Genomic DNA, 22,500 nt, shown 5'->3' with positions numbered 1-22,500 from the left:
AGCAGCAGCAGCAGCAGCACATGCGACAGTTGCAGCAGCAGCAGCAGCACATGCGACAGTTGCAGCAGCAGCAGCAGCACATGCGACAGTTGTAGCAGCAGCAGCAGCACATGCGACAGTTGTAGCAGCAGCAGCAGCACATGCGACAGTTGCAGCAGCAGCAGCAGCAGCGGCGGCGGTGGCGGCGGCTGCTGCTACTGCAGCATTGTTGCCGTCAATATCATTACTAATTGTTGGTATTATTACTATTAATTATTACGATTATTAAGGCTCGAGTTGCTGCTGCTGCTGCTGCTGCTGCTGCTGCTGCTGCTGCTGCTGCTGCTGCTGCACCTGATAAGATAAACGAAGTGCGGCGACTGGAGGACTTCGCGTTCAATTTCATCTTTTCGAAGTTCAAAACTTCTCAAAAAGAGACACAAGTCCTCGCCCCACAGCTGCTGCTGCTGCTGCTGCTGCTCCTCGTCGTTGTCCTGCTGCTGCTGGCCCTCGCCTGCTGCGTCCTGCAGCAGCAGCTGCAGCTGCGGTCCTTCTGTGTCCGGCTCCGCCTTCAGTTGCTGCTGCTGCTGCTCCGGCTGCTGGCCGTCACCAGTGCTGCTGCTGCTGCTGCTGCTGCTGCTGCTGTCAGCGGTCCCTTCATGGTTGCGGTCATCGGGAGCCGCTGCATCTTGCTGCTGCCCCTCTTCCTTTTTCTCTCTTTGCTGCTGGTCCTGGAGCTTCTGCTGCTGCTGCTCTCTGTGCTGCTGCAGCAGCAGCAGCAGCGCCTCCAGGTCGTAGTGGCCGTGCTGCAGCATCCCCGGCAGCAGCAAAAGCCTGCGGAGCGCAGTCTTGAGTGTGGGGTCTTTTTCCAGCATTTCTTCGACTCTCTTTTGCTGCTGCAGCAGCTGCTGCTGCTGCTTCTTCTTCTTGGGCTGCTGCTTCTTCTGGGGCTGCTGCTGCGGCAGCAGCAGCAAAGACACGAGCGGCCGCAGCTCCTTGGTTGCTGCTGCAGTGTGCCGCAGCGCAGCAGCAGACAAGTCCGTGGGGGGGCCCCCAAAGGGGCCCCCCAAGGAGGCCCCCGTGAAACCCTGAGAGTACAGCAGCAACTCAAGGGCCTCTTCTAAAACAAATATGAAGAAACGCCGCAGCCACGAAGACACAGAAAGCTGCTGCAGCTCGTAGAGGCCTTTGAGCCGCTGGCCTGCTGCTGCTGCTGCTGCTGCCACCGGCGCGGGCGGCGGCAGCAGGTGCAGCACGCACGAGGCCAGCTGCGCCGCATCCACCTGCTGCTGCTGCTGCTGCTGCTGCTGCTGCTGCTGGGCCTCGCTGTCCACTTTGGCGGCTTCTTCCGCCGCTGCTGCTGCTGCCAGCAAGTCCGGCGCCCCAGCAGCAGCAGCAGCAGCAGCAGCAGGAGCAGCAGCAGCAGCCTCTGCGAGCTTGTCGCGCAGCCGCTGCAGCGCAGCAACGGCGCTGCTGCAGAAGACATCAAAGAGAGCCTCGAGCCTCCTGTCTGCTGCGTCTTGGTGCTGCTGCTGCTGCCAGAGGCAGCGCAGTTTGCTGCTGCTGGGCTCCCGCAGGTCTCCTGCTGTTGGCGGCCACGGCTGCAGCAGCAGCGCCTCGTCGTCGCTCTCCGCTTCGCCTTGCTGCTCCTCCTCCTTGCTGCTGCTGCTGCTGCTGCTGCTCTCGCTGCTGCTGCTCACGCTGCTGCTGCGCACTGTTTCTCGGGGCTCGCGCGCTGCCTTCGATGCGCCAGCAGCAGAGCTGCTGCTGCTGCTGCTGCTGCTGCTGCTGCTGCTGCTTGTCGCCGTCCTTCGCCTCTTTTTTGTGCTCAGAAAGGGATGCCTTCTCCTCTTCTTCTTGGCTGTGGCGCTGCTGCTGCTACTGCTGCTGCTGCTGCTGTTACTGCTGCTGTTGCTGCTGCTGCTGTCGCTCTTTGCAGTCACTTCATTCTTGGCTTTGCTTTTGGCCACGTCTTCCTGTTTTGCTGCTTCTGAGATCGATGCTGCAGCCTCATTGCTTAAGCTGCTGCTGCCCTTCCCACTACGGCTGCTGCTGCTGCTGCTGCCACTGCTGCTGCTGCTGCTGCTGTTGCCTTTGTTGCTGCTGCTCCTGCTGCTGCTGCTGCTGCTGCTTGGCTTTGCTGACGACCGCTGAGAGCCCTCTTTCGGCGTGGGCTTCTTCTGCGCCATTCTCGAAGCAATTGGTGCTGCTGTTGCTGCTGCTGCTGCTACTTTTGCCGCTGCCGTCGCTGCTGCTGCCACCGTTGCTGCTCCTGGCGCCGCGCCAGCCGTTGCTGCCGCTGCAGCTACTGTGGCAGCTGCTGCTGCTGTTCCTGCTAAACCCAAGCGCAGGCAAAATGAACAAAGACAAATGCCACAACTTCTTCTTCACGCCTCTGCTGCTCCTGCTGTTGCTGTTGCTGCTCTTGCTGCTGCTGCTGCTGCTGCCTAGGAAACCACTCCACCTACCCCGTTTGTGTGGCTATGAGAAGCTACAATTCCTAATATTGCTGCTGCTGCAGCAGTGGATACTGTTGCTGCTGCATGCAGCAGCTGCGCAGGGGAGCGGCGCCGCTGCGGCGGCAGCTGCTGCTGCTGCTGCTGCCGTTGTTGCTGCTGTCGCTGCTGCCTCTCAGGCGGCAGCAACAGTTCCTGCCTCCTGATGCTGCCGGATCCTATTTTTTCCCTCAGCAGCAGCGGCAGCAGCCCCTGCTGCTGCTGCCTCGCCCGCGCACCTCTCGCGCCTGCTGCTGCTGCAGCTGCTGTTGCTGCTGCAGCAGACAGACACCTAGTTGAGTAGGAAGATCTGACAGAAAGCGCAACAGACGCAAAAGGCGAACAACAACAGCTGCTGCTGCTGGTGCCCTTCCATGGGGGGTCGTGGGGCTGGGGCTGCAGGTGCTGGTGCTGTTGCTGGTGCTGCGGCTGCGGCTGCGTCACCTGCTGCAGCAGCAGCAGCCGCTGCTGTGGCTGCTAGTATCTTCAGCAGCGTTCTCGCTAATGGCAATAACAAATATACCATTAAAGGTTATTCGAACCTAACGAACTGGGGTTTGGTCTTGGTGACAGTCGCTGCTGTTGCAACTGTTGTGACCAGCTGCTGTTGCTGCTGTTGCTGCTGCGGCTGCGGCGCCGTCGCCAGCTCCGGCTGAAAACATAAGGCACATATTCTACGATTTAGCTTCACTTATAGCAGCAGGTTGAACAGCAGCAGCGGCTGTTGTTGTGAGTTCCGGGCGCAGACCTTTTCAGTGTTCGTTGCTCTGTGCAAGAGTTGCAGCAGCAGCAGCAGCTGTTGCGGGCTTTGCTGCAGCAGAAGCCCTCTGCGGAACCTGCTCAGAATCCACCGCATGTCGCTCTGGTGTGTCTAAGTAGCTGTTTTGCGGGTGCCCGCAGCAGCAGCATCCGCAGCAGCGGCAGCAGCTGCTGCTGCTGCTGCTTCTGCCTAGACCGCAGCCGACAGTTGCTGCTGCTGCAGCTTCAGCTGCTGCCATAAGCACGGTTTTTGCTGCTAATGACGTGTCAGCACCCCAACTACTGGCGCTGCAGAAGCAAGAGGTGCGGAATAGCAGCAAAATCTGAAGCAGCAACAGCAGCCTTGCAGCCGAAGCGCCGGCAGCAGCAGCAGCAGCAAGAAATGGATGTGAGCAGCAGCACGAGCTGCAGCAGAAGCATCAGTAGTGACGATGGCTCATCTAGTTTCTCATCTGAGGGGGAGGAGAGCGGCAGGAGGCCGGCAGCAGCAGCAGCAGCAGCAGCGCCTGTGAGGCTTCAGCAACAGCAAGCGGAGCCACTGCAGCAGCTGCAGTGGCAGCAGCTGCAGCAGCAGCAGCTGCGGCAGCAGCAGCAGAAAGCGCAGCAACAGCAACAGCAGCAGCAGAAGCAGGGCTTCTGGGCAGGCCTAGTCAGCGGCGGCACGATTTCTTTCGGCAGCGCAGCTGCTGCTGCTCCCACAGTTGTGAAAGCAGCAGCAGCGCCCGAAGCAGCAGCAGCAGCAGCAGCAGCACATAGGAAAAGGGCAACTGCTGCTGGTGGATCAGCAGCAAGAAGAACTACAAAACCTGCAGGAGCAGCAACACTTCCTGAGTCAGTAGAGAGGCTCTCCGTGCTGCTGCAGCGTTCGCAGCTGCTGCAGCAGAAACGGCAAAAGCTGCTGCTGCTGCGGCAGCAGCGTATTGCGCTAGAGAAGCAGGTGGAGAGACACCTGAGGGCAGCTGCTGCGGCGTCGGCAGAAGCAGCAGCGGCAAGCCCAGCAGCAGAAGCGACGGCCACAAGCCCAGCAGCAGCAGCGGCAGCAGCAGGAACAGAAGCAGCAGCAGCAGCAGCAGCAGCAGGAACAGAAGCAGCAGCAGCAGCAGCAGCAGCTAGCGGGTCGCGTGGAGCGGCAGCAACGAGCGCGGCGACTGAACGCGTTGAAGCGTCGACGGAGGGGGCCCGTAGCAGCAGTAGCAGCAGCCGCAGCAGCAGCGGAAGCCCCGTCAAGTGCAGCAGCAGCAGCAAAGGGAGGAGCAGCAAAACGAGCTGCAGCAGGAGCAGCGCTGCGGGCCGGCCGGAGAGCGTGGTGCTGCTGCGTCTTTCGCAGCTGTGCAGCAGCTGGCGGCGGCAGCTGCAGCAGCAGATTCGGTGTTTGGAGTCGCTGCTGCTGCGGTACCGCAGCAGCAAGCAGCGCATGGCAGCAGCAGCAGCGGAGCTGCAGCAGCAGCAGCAGGGCGTGTTCTGCCTGCGCATCGGCAGGCTGCACGAAGTGGCGCAGCTGCTGCCAATTGAGAACACAGAAAGCGGAAGAACTATTTTGTCTTTATCTCTTCCTTGCATTCCTTTAATAATTGAAACTTTGAAAGACAAAAAGACAAAAAGCGAATTCCCACTCACGCTTTCTGCTGCTGCAGGCTTTGCTGCTATGCTGCTGCTGCTCATTTCCCGCTTCACAGCCACGCCTTTGGTGCACCGCGTGGTGGCGCGTGGGGCGCGTTCGAGTGTATGTACACCTCAGGGGGAGCTGCCGCTGTACATACGCGAGGGCGCGCCGCAGGCCGCGCAGCAGCAGCTGCAGCAGGGGCTGCTGCTGCTGCTGCATGCAGTCGACGGCCTTGCAGCAGCAAGAGGACATGCAGCAAAGCCTGCATCCGAAGAAGACATCTTGCAGCGGCTAGAGGCCCTCCTCCACAACGAAATGTGGGGCTTCCAGGCGACACTCTAGCCATAGCTAGCTAGCTAGCTAGCTAGCTAGCTAGCCATAGCCAAGCCAGCCAGCCAGCCAGCCAGCTAGCTACCTAGCTAGCTAGCTGGGGCGCTGCGCCAAGAACTAGCTGCTGCAAGCGCGGCTCAGCGTGGGGCTGGCTGCCTTGGGTTATTTCGTTCATTTTTTTGTTGAAGTGGCTGGACAGAAGCAGCAAAGAAGTAGAGAAAAAGCTGAAATGCAATTTGTTGCAAAGAAATATAATTTAGAATTGCATTTAGATCTGAGCAGCAGCAACTAACGTGCCAGGTAACAGCCCCCCAGCCAAACTCCCCAGCCACGGCTGCGTACGACACTCCACAAAACAAGCTTTTGCCGGTGGCTAGCTGGCACCATTCCTGTGGCTAGCTGGCGCCATTCTTGTGGCTAGCTGGCGCCATTCTTGTGGCTAGCTGGCGCCATTCTTGTGGCTAGCTGGCGTCATTCTTGTGCCTAGCTGGGGCCAACCTGGTGGCTAGTTGGCACCATTCGTGTGGCTAGCTGGCACAGTTCTGGTGGCTAGCTGGCGCCACTCTGGTGGCTAGCTGGCACCATTATCGTGGCTAGCTAGCGCCAATCTGGCGGCTAGCTGCCGCCACTCTGGTGGCCAGCTGGGGCCACTTTGGCGGCTAGCTGGGGCCCATCTGGTGGCTTGCTGGGGCCACTTTGGTGGCTAGCTGGCATCGATCTGGTGGCTAGCTGGCGCCGATCTGGTGGCTAGCTGGCACCGATCTGGTGGCTAGCTGGCACCGATCTGGTAACTAGCTGGGCCTGCGTCTTCTTGCGTCGAAGGGAACCCCACAAGGAGTTCCCTTGGAATCGGAAGCAAACATTAGTTAGCAGAAACAGAAGAGAGACTTTAGAGGAACTTCTCCGGGCTGTCAGCTGCCGTCTGCACGCCGTCTGCTGCGCCTGCACACACAGCAGCAGCAGCAGCAGCAGCAGCAGCAGTGGAAGCTGCTAAGCAGCAAAAAACCCCATTTCCTGCTTATCTAGCCCCCTCTGCTGCTGCGTCCAACACTTTTGCTGCTGCCTATCTGTACTGACTACAAAGACATGGAAATATATATATGAACAAATGTATATATAGATATATATATATATATATATATATGCATATGCAGCACACACACACATATACAATCTATACACATTTACACATAGATATATATATATATATATAATTATATATATACCTTAATATATATATATATATATGTACACATACATTGTGCAGTATATGTAGTACACGTATATATGTAATGTCTATTACGGAAAACAAGAAAAGTATTATTCTCTATAGACTTATGCCCAAAGCAAATGCGCTCGAGAAGAGAGTCTTGTCCTCACCGCATTCAGGGGGAGGCACTTCAGCTGGCTGCAGCCAACCAGTGGCAACGTTGGTCAGCTGCAGTTACAAGCAGCAGCAGCAGCAGCAGCAGCAGCAGCAGCAGCAGCAGCAGCAGCAACCGCGCCTATGGGGTTCGTGGCCTGGATGGGTGCTGCTAATGCTGCTGCGTCACTGCACCACCGGCGCCACCATCAGGTACGGAAGCAACAGCAGCAGCCACACACGCCACAGCAGCAGCAACAGCAACAGCAGCACCAGCAGCTGCCACAACGGCAGCAGCAACAATAGCGGCGTCTGCGGCGACAGCAACAGTAGAGAGAACGGCCGTAGCAGCAGCAGCGACAAAAGCAACGCCAGCAGCGGCGACAGCAGCAACAGCAGCGACAGTAACAACAGCAGCAGCAGGTGCTGCAGCAGCAGCTGCTGCACGGGGAAAGCTCACGTAGCTGAGGCTTTCCCTGGCCTTATCAAGCACGTTGTTTCCTTCAGCTGAGTTGCTGCCGCTGCGGACGACTTGGCTAACATTTGAGAGGGAGCGGCGCGTCAGATCCCGCATGGACTGCAGCACCCCGCTGCTGCTGCGCTGCGGCTCCGGCTGCTGCTGCTGCTGCTGCTGCTGCTCCTCTTGCTCGTGCTCCTTAGAGGGGGGCGAAGCAGAGCTGCTCGTCTCTTCCTCGTCACCGCCCGCTGCGCAGCAGCCGCCAAGAACGCACCAAGCAGCTACGATTTCAGCAGCACGTACAGCAGCAAAAATAGCAGTTGCAGCAGCAGCAGCAGCAGCAGCAGCAGGATGGTGCAACCCACTGAATGTGCTGGAGAGCTTCTTCCCCTGCTGGGCAATCCATTCGCTTCCCTGTAAAATATGAAATGCAACAATGAACATCCCCTACAATGCAGCCCCCGCTACAGCAGAAGCGGCAGCAGCAGCAGCAGCAGCAAAAGCAACAAGGGCAGCAGCGGCTGCTGCTGCTGCCGCAGCCTGTCCACTTAGTCTGCCCGTAAGAAGCTGCTGAGCAGCAGCGTAGTGGCGTCTGCTACACGTGCTGCTGCTGCTGCTGCTGCTTCGAGTGCTGCGGTGTACGTACGCTCTGGAGCCCTCCCTTCGCCTTTTCTATAATGCCAGATTCTCCTGCAGCCTCAATTGTTTTTGCTGTATATTCTTTCGCTCCGGAAACAAAAGAAGAAACGTTTTGGAAAGCTGTGCCCAGTGCTGCGCCTCCCGTGCTGCTGACAGTTGCTGCTGCTGCTGCTGCCGCTGCAGAAGCAGCTGCTGCCTGCTGCTGCAGCGAAGCAATGAAACCCTCTTCCTCCTTCTCAGAGTCCTGCTGCTCCTGCTGCTGCTGCGGATTGCCAATGCCTGAGCCCAAAGAGCGAATCGAATTCGAAGAAGAATAAGGCGGAGAAGCAGCAGCAGCAGCATCTGGCTGCGCAGCTTCTTCCCGCTGGAGCGGCGGCGGCGCAGCAACAGAGGGCTCTGCAGCAGAGCGCAGCAGCGCCCTGTAGTAAGCAGCAGCTTTTGTGGCATATCTCTCCTTGAAAGGCAGGTCCCAAACGCCCTAAAGAGCAGCGCAAATGCCCGAGAAGCAGCAGCAGCAAAGGTCGGTTAGGTGCTGCAGCAGCGCCTCAGGCAGCAGCAAACGACAACGCGCTGCAGCAAATCTGATGCGAGACTTACATACTCCACGAAGAAATTCTTGCACTTGGAATTGCCCCCGCACTCCATCAGCTTCAGCTGCTGCGGCTGCCACGCGTCCATTGTGCTGCTGCGCACGAAGCTCAGGTGCACGCCGAGGCCCCTGCAGCAGAGCGCAGCAGCAGCAGCAGCAGCAGCAGCAGCAGCACCATGAACAGGCAGATCAGCAAAAGGTGCGGCGGCAGCAGCAGCAAGCCGCCTACAGAACTTGTAAATGGCTCTCTTCTCTCCAGCTTGAGGACAGTGGCGCCAGCAAAAGACGTAAATGCAGATTAATATTTATTTAACAACTGTCGATTTTATAAACATTAAATAATTATTTTTAAAACGATTTCAATGAAACTAAAGCAATGAGGAGAGCCTCTCTTGCCTGTGCAAGCCCGAGCAGTTGAGGCAGACGAAGGCGCCATAAGAAAGTGCACACCACTGGGGCTCCGGGGCATCTGCAGCAAATGCAGCAGCAAGCAGCAGCAAAGCACCACTGCAGCAGCAAGCAGAAGCAGCAGTGTCGCTGGTGAGTCGCTGCTGGCTCAGCAGCGCCAGGACAAGCACGAAGGAGCTGCTGCAATTGCCTAAGCCTTGGAATGTGGCAGCAAAAGGGGCTTGAATGTGCAGCAGAAGGGCTTGGGGGGAGGCTCTGAAGTCCAAAGAAGCTACAAAGAAGCAGCTAATGACCTACCGCACTCGAGGCAGCGCTTATTGCTGGGATCTGCTTCCTTCAGGCGCTGAAAGGCAGCAGCTGTATCGGGATCCATGATGAACTGGAACGGACGGAGGAGGGAGACACAGCAACGGGGAGAATAAGAGACTGCGTCTACTTAAACCAAATGTATAAGTCTATTTGCCTCAAAAATAACGTGTACTACTCTGGAAATGCGGGAGTCGCCGCCCTTGCTAACTGGTGAAACAGCGAAGAACTTGAATTCACCACGAGCCTCATGCCAACGGCCGTTCGCCCCCTCCCGTCAGCGGAAGGCGCACCAAAAACGATGGAAACAGCAAGAAAATGGAAGAAAAGAAGGAAAAGAACGGAAAATGCAAAAAAAGACAGAGTAAACGCATGCAGTCGTCCCAGCAGGCAGCGCCAGCAAGTAATGGACCGTCTCCAGTTCTCTGCTCTCTTTAAAGCCCCAACACATTCATTTGAAACCCAGAATGTATTGTTATTCCCGCGAGCTGCACATTTATTCGCCTAGGCGGCAACCCAAAGAAGAATAGCCGGACTTCTGCACACGCAGCAGGAACCAGCAGAAGCTGCTGGCTGCTCTACCAGCAACTTTACAGCGTGTGGGCTGCAGGCAGATCGTAAGCGAAGAAATTAACTTATTCGAAGTTAAATAAAATGCTGTAGAGAACAAAGGCTTCTCGCAAAGGCGTAAACTCGGGGTTCCCTGGCGTCTCGTCTTGAGGCTTCTCACGTCCGCACACATTACTAAGAAGTCAGCAAAAGCCAGCTAATTAAGTCACGGCATTTCAGCTGCGGAAGCTGGTACTAGAGACGCGTTTGTTTTGCCTCCAAAGTTACCCAGGCGCAAGTAAAGAGGCTGAGAAGAATTCCGCCATGTACGCTACACGGAAGCTGAGAAGCTACATGCTGCATGCGGGGAGATAAGGCCTTTAGCGCCAATGGACTATTTCTACAGAATTGCATTTGCCTCTTGGCTTTGGTACTCTCAGGTCCTGCATGTGCGCACAGCGATTACTGTGGCGAATACAATGTTTTCAAGTGCAAAAGTGCCGTGAATAATTTAAAGAACTGTATTGGGAAAAAGCTGCTAAAGTGGCAGTAAGATGCATAAGGGGCGGCCACACATACAAATTGGTGCTCTTCTCGCCCGATAATGCACAATATCAGTGTACTGAACAGAGCAGAGTGCAGATGCGTGAATAGCCATTGGGCAACACGCGCACTGAAGAAATGGGCAATCTCTGGCTGCTCAGCAGCTCATCGAGTCTTGTCCTTCAAACTGCAAAAGATCATCAAAGAAAGGTGAATCGCTGCCGCTGACGGGCAATTCCAGTGGCCCGATGGCGCCTGCAGCTACCCCTACTTGGCAGCCAAAGCCAGCAGGAACCACTGGTGCATTTGTGGAAGCGAAAATTATGTCGTCGTCTAAGACGCGATGGGATGAAGGATACTCATCGCGCAGCTGCAGAGAAATGTTGCTCCTCGGCGACTCCTCGGAGGCAAAGTCTTCTAGTTCTCTCTTCTCCACGTTCTGCCTTTCTTTTTGGATTGTGGGAGACAGCCGCGAGAGCTCAACCTCCATGCTTTCGGTGGTTGTTGCTTTGAAACGAGTCAATCGCTGCGCATTTAGCAGAACCAATAAGCAGCTGCCAGCCATTGCTGCTGCTGCCGCTGCAGGATGAACAGACACCGTGGGGTAAGCCACCCCAGCAGCAAGAGGCACAGCAACCAAATTGAAGGCACAGGCCCAAAGGAAATTCCTGCAGAGCAAGCGAAGCACAGAACAATCCAGGCAGCTTGGTCTTTAGTACCGGAACACACTTTGCATGTGTTTCGCTTCAGTCTGGTCTGCCTCCGCGACAGCTTTTCAGCAACCACGCGACAGAATGCGAAATCCAGTGTGAGCAAAAACTATGGCTCGTTGGAGGGTTCTACGAGCATCGGACGCCTTTCCAGAGCCCGTTTTGTTTTTCCCCTCAGGAATTTCATGGGAGAAACAAAATTTTGCCAAATAGCGGTGGCGTGTCCTCCTTACCAGCGAATAATACTCTGAGTCTGCCGCGCTATTCTGAAGAGGTCCACAAGCTCTGTCCAGCTTTGGCCTCCCACAGCTACGGCAGCAGCAGCCAGCGGCAACGCATTGCCAACACCAAAAGCCACACCAAGGGCTGCCTCAGCCAGAGCTGGCGAGTCGTTCAAGCCGTCTCCTACCATGCAGCAGATAGGCGGCTTTTTGCCTTGACGAGTGATCAAAGAAAGGTACGGTGAGCTGCTATTGCGCCTAATGCCACTGCTGGCTGTGCTGCTGCTGCTGTAGGCCGTGCTGTCTGGTGTGGCTCCCGAAGTATCCTCAGATACGAGAGAGCGCAGAAAACTCACTTTACCCTCCGGAGTCTGCTGGGCCATGACACAAGACTCGGGAATTTCGAGGGCAGCGGCAACGCGAGCTGCTGTCCTGGGGTTGTCACCAGTGCACATAAACACTTTGAACCCCATGCACTGGCGCAAGTAGTCCACTGCAACTTTCGTTTCCCGCTCAACTTCGTCCTGAAGAGCGACGGAACCAAGCCACACCCACTCCAGCTGCGCATCCGGCGAGGCAGCAGAAGAAACAGAAGCGTGCAAGTTGACCACGGGCCCGTTGTGACTCTCGTGCCAAGATGTCCACTCCTGTGGCAGAAGTGTCACAGAGCAGCATAGCGGCACAACCCGATAGCTCTCTGCGATTTCGTACTTGTAGTTAGGCTTTGGGTGAAAGTTAATACATGTTCATGCCCTGTGCAAAGCGGTTCTTTTTTAATGGTCTAAACGCTGCGCAACAGAGCAATAGTGGGAGCCCAGCTCCAAAGGAAAGACATTGATGAGACGCACCTCAAGCTGAAAGACGTCCGCACTGCTTATTCCCTTTGTCTGACACTGCTGGGACTGCCGGCCGTCAGACTCGCCTACGCCAGAGAAGAGCACAATTTCAACACATGTGAAGGCCCGGGCAGCTCGTGTGACCAGTAAAGCCCCCTATAATAACTCCTATGGAAACTTTCTCTGGCAGCTCTAAAAATCATGTCCTCACTGTCTTCCGGAGAAGCTGCGGCCACCCGCAAACGCAGAAACAGTCCTTCAGTAATTGGCATGGAACCTTCGATGCCCCTCTGTAGCATGAGCACATTCTCGCAAGGCCGCGGCGGCGGGTATTGCGCATTTGGTTCTTCCAGTTTCTCAATAATGTTTTTAACAGCGCGAATTCCTTCTGCTTCCCCACTGTTGTACCGCCGCCGCCACCTATCGTAGGCGCCCACCAAGGCCAACCCCACCGCATGACTACTCCCTTGCTCCAGACAGCTCAAGGCCCACAAAAAGCAGCCCGCTTCAAGTTCGTCTGCTGTTGATTCCAGCATCTGGTAATTGGCATGAGCGCCTGGGCTGCTGCCCATGTCAGCCAACTCCTGCTGCTGTTTTCTTAAAAGATCCGCGCAGCAGTTCCCGCTGGCGTCATTTGAGCACACTGTGCTGGAGCTTCTGCCGGTGCATTTTTCTGAGCGTTTTGAGGGCAATTCCCACAAGTGGCTGAATGTGAAAAATGCAAGGCCCCCCTCACAAGACGTTGCAGCTGCGCTGCTGCTACACTCCTGCCTCCCTGTTTGACTTCCGCTTTCGCTGTCGTTAGGCAGGGTCTGGCAAGCGGGTAATAGCTTGAGTTCTGAATCCCCTGCTGCATCTATTGAAGAAGTCGGCGCTTCCTCGACAGTAATATCTGAGGTGATGGATCCATGGAGGGTGTCCGATGGGGACATGTTTTCTGTGCACCTCGTGTTATTGCTGATGCTGCTGCTGCAGCAAGAGGGACGCTTCAGTAATTCAGTAGAGACCGCACCGCATCCAGTATAGTCGGAAGCTTCACTTTCAAGCTTATTGCGGTGCAACGATGTGGGGGAAATTCTCATTTGTTTCATAACAGGAAGCAGAAACTCCCGTAGCCTCTGGGAGTGGAAAACGCACGCAGCAGCCTGCAATACAGACACAGAACTACAAGTGGCGTGGCCTCACCAAACTATTCCGCAACAAGAAATGCTTATAGAATGCCGCCTTTCCAAACGCTTTATTGCCCTGCATGCTGCTGGGAGAGTTTGACATGTAAAATATTGGCTGTACAATCAGGCGAATATTTTTTGTGTATGCGAGCTAGCCGCCCCCTCTCTCTTCTCTTGTTCGTTCTATTAAGGTTTGCGGCTTCGGTGGTTCGGCTCATTCACAGGTGGTGTTCACAGGTGGTTTCACAAGGCGCACACGCAGTTCACCGGTGGTCAGGGTTCCGGTCTTGTCAACGACGAGGAGGCTCGCCCTTGCTGCTGTTTCCAGTGATTTCCCAGTCTTAAAAAACACACCTCGTGCTGCAGCAGCGGCAGTTGCCGCAGCCACAGCAGCAGGAGCAGCGAGCCCAATGGCACAAGGACAAGCGGCGCAGCATACAGCTACTCCAAATCGCAAAGCAAATAACAAGCTGTCCCACGTCACCACCCACCCCGAGAGACGGCAGGCCGCAGCAGCAGCTGCTGCTGCTGCATGATCATCCACTGAAGTGGCGTCCACGATTGAGACGGACGGTGGCGGGAGACTGCCCGAAGCCCTCAAAAAGTTGCTATAAGATTCAATGTGCTGTTGACGCTGCTGCTCCAGGTGCAGCCTCTGCAGCATCAGGCTCTGCTGTCTGGATGATATGCCCTCGCTCTGCTCTAGCTCAATTAGGCGTTGCTTCATCTGCTGGAGAGGAGATAGAGGAAGTGTGTCAGCTGCACCGAACACTTTGATTGTCCAAGAAATGACAGCAACAGTAGTTATGCACAGCACGACGGGAATAAAGTAAGCAGCGAATGTCTCTGCCGCTTTCTGAAGAGGCGGTTGCTGCTGCTGGCCGATGTTTACCAAGCGCAGCAGCGTTTGCAGCACTGACGCATCCCCGATCTGCTTCCGCAGAAGCAGTCACAGGTCACAGACACTCGAAATTTTATTAGGTGCTCGGCGGCGTTTTCCTTTTTGTTAGCATTACCCACTACGCACCTTCTGCAGCTTTTTCAGCAATGTATTTCCACCCACTGCTTAGGAAGCAGCCTCTACTATGGATTTTTCGTGCAGACATTTTTTGTGCTTTCTGATTCCCGTTCCGATTGCTCACCACCTCTACTTTGATGTAAGCGTCGGCATGAGAAGCATTTCTGCTGCCTCCGATGACCCGCTGACCAGCCAGCTTTGCCACGCCTCGTCCTTCTCCTGAAACGAGTCTCTCGTCGACATGCAACACTTCAGGGGCCTAAAAGAGCGAACAAGGAAGCAAAGGGATGCAGCAACTGCATTCCACAGCTGCTTTCTCTGGCTGTTTCGAAGATGAGTTTGAGGGCTGGAAGGGAATGATTAAGCCCCGCGTGCGGCCCTGTATCTCTTGCAGCACGAGAATATCTGTATAAGCAAGCATAGTGAACCTAATATGGTGTTTGAAAAAAACAAAAGGAATGTACTTGCCAGTAAAATGCCATCGGCCGGCAACACTTCGTGAGGAGGGACTCGCACAACGTCCCCCATCTGCAACAAGTCCGTATTGATCATGACTTCATCCGGAAAGCCTTCTGCACCCTCGCTTTCTGAAGCATTTGTTGCTTCTCCAGTTCCCTCCGTCTGGAGGCCGCGCGGCTTGTTCTCAGAAGTCAGCTCAACCTCGTCATCAAAGCTCAAGGGACCTGCCTGTGTAAGAGGGTTGTACTTATGGACGGGATGCTGGAAGGTAAGGAGAAAAGCAAGCCTCTGCCACCAACTGAGAGACGGGGGTTGTTGCATGACATCACCGTTGCAATCCGTGGACAGTCGTGACAATTTCACAATGTCACTGGGGCCGGCGCTATCTTCACCTTCTGTGCATGAAGCCCACTGATCCACTTTCAATAAATAGCTGGCAACTGCGCTGTCTTTTGACCGAAGCACCAGGTGCACACTCCGGGTTTTCAGGCTGTGGAGGCTGCACAACCAGACGAACAATCAGTAGCACAAAGAGAGGGTCCCTGCTTGGCAAGACTGCCTTTCCTCGGGGAGCGCGAGCCCTGCAGCCTATGGATAAGACGGCTGCGCGCACCTGTGCAATTGCTTCAGTATCCGTGCCTTGGCTCTCAGCTGCAGCACCTGCCGCAAAACAGCCACTGCACATAAAGAAAAAACTCTTCTTTCCCCTGACTGCAGCGCCATCGTTCGATGACTTTGACAAACGGCAACTTCACAGGCTGGCCGTTTTGTAGCATTCGTGGCCTTCCGGCGCTATGAAGTTCCTCGACATGAAATGTGCAGTCCAAAAGAACCTTACGAAATCACGCCCGAGTGCTTTTTCTGACCTTTCCGAATAGAACGACGCACACAAGCATTGCGCATGTGTCCAAGAAGACCTGGGGCTCGGCGTCTTCTATGATCTCATAGAAGGGGCTTTTCGCGAAGTCTGCACTGCTGTTGGGTACGTGGTTCGCTGCAGCAGCAGCACCCCCTGCTGCCAGAAGCGGCTGGCATCCTACGACTGTTGCTGCTAACTGTATGCATGAAAGGACGGAATAAAAATACGCCATGTTGCTGCCAAGAGATACGAGGAGATCCATGCTGAAATGTCCATGCCGTAAACCCTGCAACAAAAATGCGGACTCGCATCATCGACGCCAGCAAAGCTACACCCTAAACAGAATACCCAAAAGCGTGAATTCGCACTCCCGAAAGCCAAATACCCTTCGCACAGAGGTAGGACCATTTTTCCTTATGAAGATATGAATCACATTGAGAGTCACGCCTACAGCTGATTCAGAGCCGTAGTTCGTTGCAAAAAGAATTATTGCAGAAAGTTAATGCCACCTTTGTGAGTTTGGCTAAAGCCGCTGTTGTAGAATATGTGTGTTTTTACCTTCAAGGCTGATAGATGGAAGCTACGGCCACCATAAAATTGGACCGGCGTACAGAGCAGCAGCAGCAAGAATGTCGAGACACGTATTCCGGGAACAAATTCGCTCCTTTAAACAGAAGGAAATGGCACAAAAATGTTGTGTGGAGCTATCCAATGAGCTTCTAGTCAGTATTAATGAAGAACTGGCGACCTAGAAGCTTTTTTCTTTTCAGTGCAACGTTCTACTTCTGGCAGTGCTGGTCAGCTCCCACAAAGCACTTTTCTTTCCTCTCGCTTTGGACTAGCCTGCCACTTGTCACTAGTATATGTAATGGCTTTGATGGCTCTTACGATAGAGATGTTGGCAGACTGTGGGTTCTGGCCATGATAGACAAGCAGACCACAGCGAGAGCAGGGAACAACGATAGTAAAAGAGAGCTGAGGAGAGTCTTCTGGTTTCCCAGCACGGCATCTTTCTGAATCACAAGTCCCACAAAACCATTTTAAAATGCATGTGTCAAGCATCCTTTACTGAGAGCCCCACATCATGGTGAGGACAAGGTGGCATCGATTGTGAACGACCCTTGCCTGCGTTTCGAGGGGGTCCTCGGCTAGCAAAGAAGGATTAAAGCCTCGACGCATCAACTTGGTGAAAAGATCACGAACTCCCACTATGTTGGGCTTGTAGGTCACTATCAGCTGCTTTGCACCATTCACATTGAAGCCATTTATGGGGGTCACAGCGCAGCCCAACACTCCGTTGATGCTCTCCAAAGAACTGCAGGCAGACTCGGCCGACAATTCTTCACTTTCATGTATAGCGAGACGAACGGTTGCCTTGGACTTGTTTACAAGATCCGAATAGTCATAGTTGCCAGCCGCTGTCTTTTGGAACGCCATTGGTGACGCCGCAGTCTGCCTATCCTCAGGGTCTGCTGAAATAGCTTGCTGTCGAGGCAAGGGGTCTCCCAACTCACTTTTCTGGACCCTGATTGACGGATCTGCCCAGTCCGCTGTTGTTCTGCTGTCATCGCCAGACGGGTCGCTTGGCGTAGAAGCAAATATTTGGAGGACTTCAGCCTCGAAGCCCAGGCTCTGGATGACCCCACAGAGTTCTTCTGGGGCTATGATGTCGCTGTGGTAAGCAACCCTTGCTGTTTCTCTTAATACGTCCACATTTGCCTGCAGAACACCGGGTTTTTTTGTTAGCGCGCCATGAACTGCTCCAGTGCAAGCGGTACACGTCATGCCGCCGACCAGTAGCTCACACACCGACACGGGCGGCATCAAACGTAAATGGTTTTCCGTGTTCAACGCAAACCAAATTTTATTACGACCAACACAACGTCGAGCGAAATGTCCAGACGCTCTTTGCGTCCCGTTATCCGTCGTCGTGCCCTGTCGGTCTGAATTCGTCTTGCTTGTCGTGTCTTTCCTCGCTTAGCTGAGGTCTTTTGGCCGAGCTTCCTTCTACAACTTTCTAATTTATTTTTAAATAAATTAAATGACATGTATTCGCATCAGGATTGGTTAGACACGGATAGGCTTTGCAGGTGACCGAACCAGTAATGGGTGACCCTGGCCAAAACCAGAGCAGACGAGCACGAGCGACGAGCTGCGCAAATTATCCTCAGACTTTCTAGGATTACATCTTAATTTTCTTTCAAAGGCATGCCGATGGGTAAAGATCTTGTTTGATGATGATGGTGAGGCTGTATTCATATATTCAGGCTATCCTGCTTGGTTGACCACCGCCCACAGCCTACCATTGCGTCTAGCGCACTAGAGGTCGTTAATTTGTGTGGACAATTAAAATAAAAAACTCTCATATTCTTTATGATTAGCTTGATATTCGCGACACGAGACGGCAACAATCCAGTGTTTCCGCAATGGCTGTCTTGTACCCTGGGCAGCTTGTAGGGCACACGGTCGAAATCCAGATGCTGCGTTAAGAGGATGCCCCGTTGTCACACTGTTGTATTGAAGCCCGTTCAACGAAATGGCCATGGGCATGTATGGGCAACTGAGTGCATCTGCTGAGCTGCATCGCAGCTGCACTTAGCACCAGCCCACAAAATGATCGGGCTTGCTTTGATAGTCAATAAAATAGTCTACCATCTAGTTGTCACTTACAGACGCTTCACACCCACAAACAGCACTCTTTCGGAAAGCTCTATGCAGAAACAGAGAGTTGGAGCTCAACATTATACTACAGGAGTGAGTGTTTGTCTATAGACGTTAGCAGCAACTCACTCGGCGGTGCTCTGTAATGTGCTAGGCCAGTATCATCTGCTATCAACTTAAGTCTATTACTACATTTTCCTGTGGTTGTGAGGTTTATCCAGACCTGTGGCTCCACTTTGAAAACCCAAGTGCCAAAAATTGTGGCGACTGGGGACTCTTAGGTATATGGACATGGTATGTATATTCAGCGTTGCCGCGATGTTCTGCAAACCGTCCCACCAATCTTATGATACATCTGTGAGTGCTTAACACTGGATACAGGCGTATATTTCCAGACAGTGATGACCACATCCCCCGTATGGTCTAATTCTTAGAACAATGAGTTATTCTGGATGTTGTATGCAGACTTCGAACTGATCAGAGCTCCAGCAACTGGGGAGGAGGAAAGCGCGCTTTCGTTGGTATATGCACTCAGCTTTTGAGCCATAGACAGCGTGCTTGTCATGTACTTCTCATTTGTCCCGCCATCACGGAAGGAAAATGCGGTGTCATTGGCAGGTACACTCAGCTTTTGAGTCATAGGATACTTGCTTTTCATATGTTTAGATTTGTGTGTCGCTCACACCCTGTCTTTGTTGCGCTGGTCTCCCAAAAAGTGAGGAGCAAGAATTACCATTTCGCTCATTGAGCTTCCTACAGCTCGTATTCGCTTTAATTCTGCATCCGACGCTTTGAGCATGAAAATAATGGGAAAATCTTACAAAACACTGCACAGTTGGGCAATCATTGCACTGAGTTGCAGTTTTTGTGAGCTTTCAATCCACTTGCTTTCCCAGCCCGCGCAGAACGGGCAGCGCTCTCTTAGCGTGCTTCCTGGGAACAAGACTGTTCCAACAAGCTTCAAGTAAGATTATGCATATTCATGCTAGAACAAACCTAGTGGCTTGGCGTTCAGCGCTGTGGTGCAACTTTCGCCCGCAGAAACTGGAGTGTAGTAAGGCAAAGCATAAGGGCCGGTTATCAATGCGCTCATGAAAGAGCACCTTTTGAACAAAGCGCTTTCCGAGCTAAATACACAGTCATTGTGCTTTTGAGTTTAAGCTCTCTAGTATCAAAGCATGTTAGAAATTAGACTTGGTGCCCTGTATGTTGCTCGGGGCTTACCAGCCGAGGCGGTCCAGGCGGTCTCCCACTGGCGGTTAGTCCTGCCTGTCCATAGGGCCAATCAATAAGCACACCGAATCATTGCGGCACCCGTTTTAATGTGTTTTATTGTTGCTTTGGAATCACGAAAGGTTCAATTGGACGCTCTTTTTTTTCCTGAAAGCACATGGCCGAGATGCACAGGATCTGTGGGTCGCCTAGAGAGCGTTATCGACCGCGAAGAGAAATCCAGGGATAGCTTTGTCCAATTTTTTAATTAGCTTTACTCCAGTTTAGTAAGTTGAATAGGCTTCCACTAGAATGACGAGAAACGACTCATCGGCACTCTCGTCTAGAGTTGCCAATGGACAATGCCGGTCCGTTAGTCACTAGATGCGGAACAGACCTAGGAAAGGCGCATGACTAGCAGTTGGCGCACTGGTGATCCCACCTTATAGCCCCAACAGGAGCATTTTAAAGTGGGGTCTAACCGTCTGACAGCTGTGGAATTTTGCTGTGGAGATTTCTACACTGTTTGCATCTCCCACGGTGATAGGATATGGTAATTCAGGTTTCCCACTGCATACCAAAGTATGCCCTGTAAACAAAGCTCGGATGGCCACGAGCACGTGAAAGAAGAGTAAACGAGGTCGAAGCACAACAGGTAGGTTAACAGTGACGCCGCCGCTGCTCCTCCCGAACATTTTACTTTGGCCAGTAGAATGGAGAAACTACGACAGCTTGGGAGTAGCTACTTTAATGCTGGAATTCCACTAGTTGGTGAGCATAGTTCCCAATGGGGAATAAATGCTGCTGGACACAGCTATGCTGTAGATGCAGCCTTTTATGGAGCTCGCCGAGGTAGGAGGCTCTCAAGCGTTCATCAAGCAGGAAGTGGCCAAATGGTGCTGCAATCCTATGATGAGGAACAAAATAAGACATCTACACTGCAAGTAGACGAAATCTGCTACACAAGAGGCATCGATGGGATTGTGAACCCCTACACAGGAGAGGTAAGCCGTTCTCCGTGCACCATCGCGCCAGCAATCACATTTTTTGCTTTTTATCTTGCTCCCCTCCGTTGCTCCAGTATAGCGGCAGTTGAAGACGAACAGTCTCACTATCCTTTGTTCACAGCTTCTCGCACTGTCAATAAGGATTTCTCATGCCGTACTGCATAATTAGTTTGCATTCGATGAATTTGTGTCAAGGATGATAAACTGGCACGCAAGTAGCTTGCCTAGAGTACATGCGCTACATGCCGTGCTACCTTTGCTCTGTTGACCGCGCGACGCTCAGTTTTTAGACAATGGTCGTTCGACTGAGGAAATCTGGGAAGAAATGAAGGCGAAAAGCCTTGCGCCTGGACGTGCGAAGGCACTGGAAAGTTTTTCGGCAATGGTTGAAGACGGTCAATTCGACATGTCCATTGTCCGCGATAACTTCCCCGTCGCTGCAGCAATTTATATTGTCGCTGGCGTGCTGATCTTGCTATTTTTGCTGTTTTGTTTGGGACCATTGGCATGCTGTTCGTGCTGTCGGCGTTGCTGCTGTTGCGTTCGCCGAAGATCACATAAGACGCGGAGTCGGACTATGTGGTACATCATATTTGGCACATGCTTTGCACTCATTGCTGTTGGGATGGCAATTGCAGGATATCGAGTCGACAAGAAAGTCTTGGACGAAACCACAGCCGTTGTTTGTGCTGGAGGCCGGTCTGTGGATGAGCTGCTTTACGGAACTCGCATCGAGGGCACAGACACAGAGCGACAAAGCAGACAGACATTCGGGGGAATAAAGAATATTATGGATGGAACACAAAGGCTGTTAGATGCTGCTGATGGGGATAATCCAGACAATTTTGTTAGCCACGTAAAGCGGAAAATTCTTGCAGCTGTAGATATAGCTGCTGACAAGGCACAGTTTGGAAATGCAGCAGACGCTTCGCTGAAAAATATTGAGGAAACTACGAATATTGTTGGCAAGGCCTCTCACAGGAACATTTTTGTTGATGAGAAATCTACAACTATTACTCCGCTCCTAGAAAGCATTAAGACACAACTACAAAATGTAGACATTGCGACTGATATATCTGACGCCTTCGAAAGCATATCGCTCCCTTCAGTGGATCGCAGCGGCTTAGCTGAAGGGGAAAAGGTGATAGAGACGCTGTCGGACATGACGAATTCGGTTGGAGATGCATCGCACTGGGCTGAATATGGCATACACGTTTTGGACGCATTGTTCCTGAGCATAAGCGTGGTTTCCGGCGGGCTGGCAATTCTGGCTGTGATTTTCCTTGTTTGGACGCTCTACAGGCCAAATAAGTGCCTTAGAAGGGGTTTAGTCTTCATGAGTGTTGTACTGACGCTTTTGGCCGCGTTGACCTGTATACTTGTTGCAGTGGCGTCCGTTTTGCACAAAGTTGGGATCCCGGTGTGCGATTACGCTACAGTACGCTTCATGGATGTAAATAGCTCTCACATTCTTGCTAAACTGTATGGTGAGGACAGTGAAATTTTTGAAGTAGCCAAAATATGCCTATCGGCAACTGGTAGTGGAGAGCTCCTCCAGAACGAGGACGGTTCAAACCAAATAGACGAACTTGTGGAAACATTGGAATCTAAGAGGAAGGAAATATGCGATTCGATTCCGGAGCCGGACGACACTGACTTCAATTTCCTCGGTAGGGAGGTTTTCGCAAACTTAGCCGAAGAAACAAATACTCTGGCTTGGCCTGATTTAATCAAAGCAGCCGCATGATCTTCCGGAGAATTCATAATGTTTTCCTATTATATACTTATGTTGCGTGCCTGTCATGGTATTCATCAGACTTTAAAAACCTTGATGAGGATGCAAGGCACCAGAGTTGGGCAGTATTATCGACGGAGACTAACGTCGGAACTTTTAAGGAAATTATCGAGGTAAGATATTTATACATAGACGAGAAAACAATGAGGCTGCGGCGCCTTCAGCGTCCTTAGCTGCTTCGCAGTTTGGCTTATTGTTTTGTAGAAACAAAAAAAGGGGGAGCAGTAACCGGAGCAAAGATCGCCTTTGAGTACTTTTGAACCGGATGTTTTTGCTTCTGCAGAGCGGTATCCAAGATTTAGATTCCACAGTGACAATATCCGGCTCTAAGAAAAAAATATATGGTATGGAAAGTGCTAGAAGCGCAATCAGACCTTGGAGAATCAGCATCAGCAACGCATCAAACCCGGGGAGCTTGATTATCACAAGCCAGGCACCTACTGAGGAACAACTTGACCAGTGGGCTACAGAGTGCAACAAAGCTAAGGTTAGCCACACCTATACAGTTTCTTCCGGGGACGCTGAGGCAAGTA

At 53.0% G+C, this 22,500-nt stretch overlaps 7 protein-coding genes across 7 annotated transcripts in view; 2 read left to right on the top strand and 5 right to left on the bottom strand.

Moving 5' to 3' along the window:
• ENH_00055320 (hypothetical protein, conserved) overlaps positions 1 to 3,330 on the bottom strand; it is a gene marked incomplete at both ends in the record, with an annotated part of 6,378 nt that extends 3,048 nt beyond the window's left edge. Inside the window, 4 exons of the mRNA XM_013581574.1 lie at positions 334 to 2,311; positions 2,714 to 2,784; positions 3,017 to 3,126; positions 3,223 to 3,330. Of these exons, the coding sequence (XP_013437028.1) occupies positions 334 to 2,311; positions 2,714 to 2,784; positions 3,017 to 3,126; positions 3,223 to 3,330 (2,267 nt within the window). The remainder of the gene's footprint in view (positions 1 to 333; positions 2,312 to 2,713; positions 2,785 to 3,016; positions 3,127 to 3,222) is intronic.
• A 162-nt stretch (positions 3,331 to 3,492) lies between these two features.
• Positions 3,493 to 5,178, top strand: ENH_00055310 (hypothetical protein, conserved; the record flags this gene model as incomplete). The annotated part of the gene is made up of 1 exon (XM_013581573.1): positions 3,493 to 5,178. One exon carries the CDS (start codon positions 3,493 to 3,495, stop codon positions 5,176 to 5,178), a length of 1,686 nt encoding a protein of 561 aa, XP_013437027.1.
• Positions 5,179 to 6,055: 877 nt separating this feature from the next.
• ENH_00055300 (ARF1-directed GTPase-activating protein, putative) lies at positions 6,056 to 8,995 on the bottom strand (the record flags this gene model as incomplete). Its single annotated transcript, XM_013581572.1, has 8 exons — positions 6,056 to 6,108; positions 6,547 to 6,604; positions 6,990 to 7,234; positions 7,352 to 7,400; positions 7,633 to 8,103; positions 8,223 to 8,343; positions 8,665 to 8,683; positions 8,920 to 8,995. 8 exons carry the CDS (start codon positions 8,993 to 8,995, stop codon positions 6,056 to 6,058), a joined length of 1,092 nt encoding a protein of 363 aa, XP_013437026.1.
• Positions 8,996 to 10,177: 1,182 nt separating this feature from the next.
• ENH_00055290 (copper-transporting ATPase 1, putative) lies at positions 10,178 to 12,878 on the bottom strand (the record flags this gene model as incomplete). Its single annotated transcript, XM_013581571.1, has 4 exons — positions 10,178 to 10,688; positions 10,964 to 11,598; positions 11,800 to 11,873; positions 11,999 to 12,878. The coding sequence occupies 4 exons, from the start codon at positions 12,876 to 12,878 to the stop codon at positions 10,178 to 10,180; spliced, it is 2,100 nt and encodes a 699-aa protein (XP_013437025.1).
• A 292-nt stretch (positions 12,879 to 13,170) lies between these two features.
• ENH_00055280 (Copper-transporting ATPase 1, related) lies at positions 13,171 to 14,754 on the bottom strand (the record flags this gene model as incomplete). The annotated part of the gene is made up of 3 exons (XM_013581570.1): positions 13,171 to 13,887; positions 14,099 to 14,233; positions 14,491 to 14,754. The coding sequence occupies 3 exons, from the start codon at positions 14,752 to 14,754 to the stop codon at positions 13,171 to 13,173; spliced, it is 1,116 nt and encodes a 371-aa protein (XP_013437024.1).
• Positions 14,755 to 16,357: 1,603 nt separating this feature from the next.
• ENH_00055270 (hypothetical protein) lies at positions 16,358 to 17,116 on the bottom strand (the record flags this gene model as incomplete). Its single annotated transcript, XM_013581569.1, has 1 exon — positions 16,358 to 17,116. The coding sequence occupies one exon, from the start codon at positions 17,114 to 17,116 to the stop codon at positions 16,358 to 16,360; it is 759 nt and encodes a 252-aa protein (XP_013437023.1).
• Positions 17,117 to 20,797: 3,681 nt separating this feature from the next.
• On the top strand, positions 20,798 to 22,311 carry ENH_00055260 (hypothetical protein, conserved; the record flags this gene model as incomplete). Its single annotated transcript, XM_013581568.1, has 3 exons — positions 20,798 to 21,842; positions 21,989 to 22,080; positions 22,251 to 22,311. Coding segments are annotated over 3 exons (1,198 nt in total), but the record flags the coding sequence as incomplete, so codon positions are not given.
• Positions 22,312 to 22,500: the final 189 nt, after the last annotated feature.

The sequence above is a fragment of the Eimeria necatrix genome, genomic scaffold (genome assembly GCF_000499385.1).
Source record: "Eimeria necatrix Houghton genomic scaffold, Enh_scaff452, whole genome shotgun sequence".
Lineage (NCBI taxonomy): Eukaryota > Apicomplexa > Conoidasida > Eucoccidiorida > Eimeriidae > Eimeria > Eimeria necatrix.
Note: the sequence above shows the minus strand (reverse complement) of the source record. Positions and strands in the feature narration are given on the sequence as shown.